Source organism: Thermobia domestica, chromosome 9, assembly GCF_964235325.1.
Source record: "Thermobia domestica chromosome 9, izTheDome1.hap1.1, whole genome shotgun sequence".
In the NCBI taxonomy this organism is placed as follows: Eukaryota; Metazoa; Arthropoda; class Insecta; order Zygentoma; family Lepismatidae; genus Thermobia; species Thermobia domestica.
In genome coordinates this window covers 74,539,990-74,545,394 of record NC_137462.1, presented here as the reverse complement: position 1 = coordinate 74,545,394, position 5,405 = coordinate 74,539,990, and the positions used below count along the sequence as shown (strand labels likewise).

General features: G+C 34.1%; 1 protein-coding gene across 1 annotated transcript; it reads right to left on the bottom strand.

The window, feature by feature from the left end:
• Window positions 1-222: 222 nt before the first annotated feature.
• Window positions 223-2,058, bottom strand: LOC145660880 (glutamate receptor ionotropic, delta-2-like). The gene has a single exon (XM_081726309.1). It carries the CDS (start codon window positions 2,056-2,058, stop codon window positions 223-225), a length of 1,836 nt encoding a protein of 611 aa, XP_081582435.1.
• Window positions 2,059-5,405: the final 3,347 nt, after the last annotated feature.

Below are 5,405 nucleotides of genomic sequence, written 5' to 3'. Positions count from 1 at the left end.
GCATGTTGTTAATATGTTAGTATTTCTCACGTTTGTTACTTGATGAATAAATATGGCGATGTTTGTTTCTTTAGCTTTATTAATTTTGTAGGTAGGATCTTGTGCATGAGTGATAGAATTTATAGCAGTACTAGGTAGTTTTAAGATGATTTCTGTGTAAAGTGAAGGTGAGTAAGCCTACTGGAAAGCAAAATCCTACTAGATTTAATTTTGATTTATAGCCTACGTGATTTTCTTCAGACGACGACTGAAAATTTCCAGCAAAAATACCACTAAACTCACCGCAAGACCAGATTGAAGTATCACGTATGCTCCACTTAAGCTAGCAAGAGATATCTTTACGTTCTCGCCCGAAGAGTCTTTGTAACCATGCTTTGGTAAATGAGCATATGCTAAAGGCATCAAGTCAGCCTTCCATTTCATCAATAGCCCACACTCTTCAAACTTCTCTAATTCTGAATTCAAGACACTGAAAAACGGAGATCCTTTACGTACAAAATAAAATGTTGGACGATGAGCAATTCTTTCTTCAGCTACGTACAATAATGGATACCCATGCGAATCCACATATCTTGGCAAAACGTACTGAGCGAAAGTATAGTCATTAATAAACGCTATATCACGTTGTTTAGCAGCACGTTCGTACAAAGGAACAACAATTTTTACTATAATGTACCTGTTGTAGATATCTTTATCGATGGGGTTGTTGGTATTGTAGAACTCTTTATGATCACGGAATCCATAAACACTTAATTCTGATTTTGCGAGTTCTTCCACGTTGCGAATACGAGGAAGATATTGTGGTTTTGTCAGGAAACCAACAAGCGAGCTTGTATAACATGAGCTGATAACCAAGGCACACAGAACCCAAACTAGGAAGTTAAATCTGGACAATCCTAAAGATGGTTGTTTGGGAATAGATAAGCTAAGTAGAACACTTAAAGTCATTAGAAAACTGTCTTCACCCTCAATTTTTGATGTTCTAACCGTGCGCCCATGTTTAGTAATATAACGCGTTGTGAAAGATACTGCAAAATACACACCAAGTATCTGTCCCCATAATAACGTAGAAAAAGGGAGAAATATTACCTTCCAGTGAGGTACAAGTCCAGGTGAAGGTATATGCCAACCATACGAATAAGGTGAGTAAGAGTTGACACCATCAAACGTTTCCGAGTACTTGGGTCTCATGAATACAGGGAAAAATATACAATATATCTTCTTTTCTTGTAAAAACCCCATCAACCCTGTAAAAGTGCCATTTTCTAATCGCCATCCCCACATTGGAGAACTTTCAGACATCTTAACACGAATAGTTAAATTCAATTTTTGGGCTAATACAGAAACAAGTTCTCCAACAAATCCGGTAAATTGCATTTTCCCGTTGGCTGTTACTCCAGCTTTAAAGAATATCCTAGTAGACACAATTCCAATAGGAAACTGGCATCCATATAAATTATTTACCTTCTCAGGGAATAAAACAATTTTATTCTTTGATTGTAAGTGCTTGCTAGGGTGGACGGTATACAAGAGTCTGTATTCATCAACCTTACCGCATCTTCCTTCTGCGAAAGGGAAATATGAAAATATTGGAACTGCTGCTGGTACTTTTTTAGCATTAATTTTTGTGATATTTTCTGGTAATGTCTGTGTTAATATGATTACGTTTAATATATCCAAACTCCAAAATATATTGCATATGTCTATGATATCATGGGAATGATTTGGTGGTGATAAATAGAAAACAACAAATCGTCCTCTTGGGTTCCAAGAAAAAGTGGATGCCACTTGCTCCAGAAGATGTCTTAGAGAACTAGAATATTGCAGAAATATTAAGTAGGTAATATCTTGTGAAGTGTATATTCTAGAAGAAAATTCACTTGTTTGTGATACCTCATTTGGGTATACCGTCCACAGAACAGGGGTACTACAATTGTCTACAACACTCTGTGCTACATTCTCAAGTTTATCCTTTACTACAATTGTAAAACTTTTTGTAGTAGCAAAGTGTTCTTGTAACAAATACTTGCCAACATTAACAACATTATTTAAGAGCATGTCTTTCTTGTCCACAGTGCTGAACACTTCGATTTTACTAGTGCTTAGACGAAATATCAGAACAAAGAGTATTATAGCTGTGGTACGTATTTGCAGTATTTTCATAATTACGACGAGCTCCTTTCCAGCTTACACGCTAGCAACTGAATTAACTTATCTTTGAGGACTCCATTAAATACGTTTGTTCGTAATCTACACAATGCATTAGGCAGTAACATTATCTAGATAATGGAATTCAATTTATACTGTAACACGCATACGAATTTAAGGATATACATTAGTAACATAGATAAATTGCCTTATATATATACATAGTGGATAGACATGTAAGCATTAACCCATTATATTTCATTCCTTTTATGTAATCGATTCTTATAATTCTGCCATTTCATTGTACATTAAGCAGTAAGAAACGGTATATTACTTCATAATATTCATATATTTACCCTCATTTCATATTATATTCCAATAAGTTGACATAGAGTAAAAAGTTGCTTTATTAAAGCCTAAGTAGCTAATAAAGTAAGGAGTAGCAAGTCGATTTATAAAATATTTCGAAATTAGTGAAGAATGCCAGCCGTCAAGGTGTAACAACAAATGCTGTCATTTGAAATAACATTTATTAAGTAGAGTCGTAATTCTTTAGGAAATATTGTGTAGCCATCAAACCTCTCTAGTACTCAATAAAGAAGAAAGTACCAAGCTGTTCTTAAAACAAATGTAAAAAAGAAACAAACAAACAAAAAACAAAAAAAAAATAATAATAAAAAAAACGAAATGGAAGTCAGTAATGTTCAAAGTTGTACCTGAAAGTGAATCCGTTAACATATTCGTGAGTTTTTTTTTTTTTTTAACTAAAAGTTCAAAATAAAGCTAAAGACAATATTCAACTTCATGTTATCGTTTTGATATACGTACTTATTCTGATAAATATTTTTCTAGGAAATTGTATTCTATTTTCAATTATTCTAAGAAGTGAACTTGTATTTACGTTGAGAAACTCAAACTATGGGGATGCAATATTGAAATCAAAATTACAGATCTATCACTTTTGGTTTGAATAGAAGGGTAAGGATGGAGATGGAGCCTATTCTTTAGAACTGAATCTATTAGAAATAATATGTCTTGCTATCTCAACGTTTTTGGTCTGACAGCTCTCGACAGGCAAACCGATAGAGAAACAGACTGATAGAGCTGTTCTATGTAACTTGCTATACTTAGCTATATGCATACCACAATTTGTAATTTAATAAGATATTTGCCGACGTTTAATTTAGATGTTTCAGGTATCATTTGTTAAATAGCGTTAGAACGATGTCCCTTCTGAAGGTTAGGAAGTAGCAAAGTAGCCCACATCACAAGTCGAGACAGAATTTTCGTGATGAGGAGAGCTCGTAACATAGCAATAGTAACAGACGGTTGGTAACGAGTTACACGCCTTTTTGATATTTAAGTTCGGATTGGATATTATTCGATTCTACACGTCTTCATTAGTCTACATGTCAAATTTCGATTTGTGCTAAGGAGTCAAAAGTTGTCGGGGTAGGGTAAAAATTGTGGCAAAAATGTAGCTGAGTTGTATGTGTTTTGCTTTTCGAAATTTCAATTTGCACAAAGGGTCAAAGTTGTGCTAAAAATAACATGAGTCTGACCCCTTAGTTTACATTAAGTTTAAATTTGGCTTGTAAACTAATGAAGGCGTATTGAATCGAATAACATCTATTTTGGAATCAAACATCAAAAGGCATATATAACTTCTAACTTGTCACTGATCGTAACAGACATACTTTCCAAGATGTGACATAACTCTCACAACACTTTTTATAGACGAAACAACTTCAACTCTTGTCATGTAGGTGACTCTAACCATAAGTGTGTGAATAGTAACGGGAAATAAGTAAGCAAATAACATATTTCTAGTATTGTATATTGCAGTGATGAAAGTGACATTTGTTAGAGAATTGTATGTAAAAGATATAACGAGTTAAACCCAAGAAATAAACAAACAAAGTTTCTCTTACCGATATTGTCACGATAAACAAAGAATTAACAAGAGGACTTTTCTCTGTTGAAGTATTTGGATTAACTAAGTTATTTGAATGTTCTATAAGTAATGATTTATGCTCTGCCAATAAGATGGACATTGATTTATACTGTATTTATCCATTTTTAATAAATCATTTACACAATTTAATTGCTGAAGTCAATATATTGTGGATCGTTTATCGGTAGCACAGTTTGATGGTGTAAAATATTCCATTCTCTTACAAAAGACTAATATAATGTTGACTCCATCTCAAGAGTAAAAGCAAAAGGTTAAACCGGACTTAGCTGGGACATTTATTTTGGCAGATCTTTCAAACATTCGTACATAATTTAATGCGAACAATCGATTGATGCATATCTCGATTTCTGGAGACAACCGAATCGAAGTCAAATCGAACGCTTAAAAGATAAAAGTTGTTAATTTAAATTTCCAACTTGTTTATGGACTGCCCTCTCTCAAGTAACGATTCAGCGACAGAAATCTGAGAGTCATAATCCAAACGAATACACAATTAATTTAGTTACAGCAAAGTTAAGTAGGTTCATGTTGAGTTGTTAGAAAATGAAACGTAAAGAATTAATTAAAGCTTTCAGCTTTCGAGACTGTATTGAAGGCACGCACAGCAAATCTTGTAGGGAAAGGTAAGGAAGATAAAAGAAAAAGACGGAGAGATTATCTTAAAAGGCTATAGTTGGTATCCTCAGTCAGGCAAGTGTAATGGCACTATCAACCATGAGGACAAACAGTTGTACAGTGTTTGCATATCTAGAAACAAAGCAATCTTCCTTTATGTGCATATTCATCTTCAATAACGCGCCCCTGTGCTACCGTGTGCACTTTTATGCTTCACCCTTCCTAGACGCAGATTAGACGCAATATTAGCTTGAAGTGACCCCTCAACACAGGTTGGTAGATGTTCTTCGAACAATTATACCGAGTATTCTTTATCTGTAAAGATATAACAAAGTTATCTGGCTCAGAATAATTCTAGAGCAGCTGTACTTTTCATATCTGCGTAAAAGTACCAACTGGAGCGTGTAATAAAGTTAATCCAAAAGATGATCAAGTTTAATTTTCGTCTATTATGGATGGTTTCACAATTTTACGTTTCGAATGGATTTGGAGATGAGAAACTTGTCAAGATTTTTTGGCTTCCTGTGGCGTAATTTCTAGAGACGACAGATACAATAGGAATGACCTAAATCAAATTTTCTGTTCAAATTTGAGTTCATCGCTGCACAAAATAGAGTCAAGTTCTCAAATCCGAATCACTTTCAAAAGAATTGTATCTCGGAAGGAA

Excerpts from the sequence above, each read along its gene's own strand:
- LOC145660880 (XM_081726309.1), bottom strand. The coding sequence starts at position 2,058 with ATGCTCTTAAATAATGTTGTTAATGTTGGCAAGTATTTGTTACAAGAA.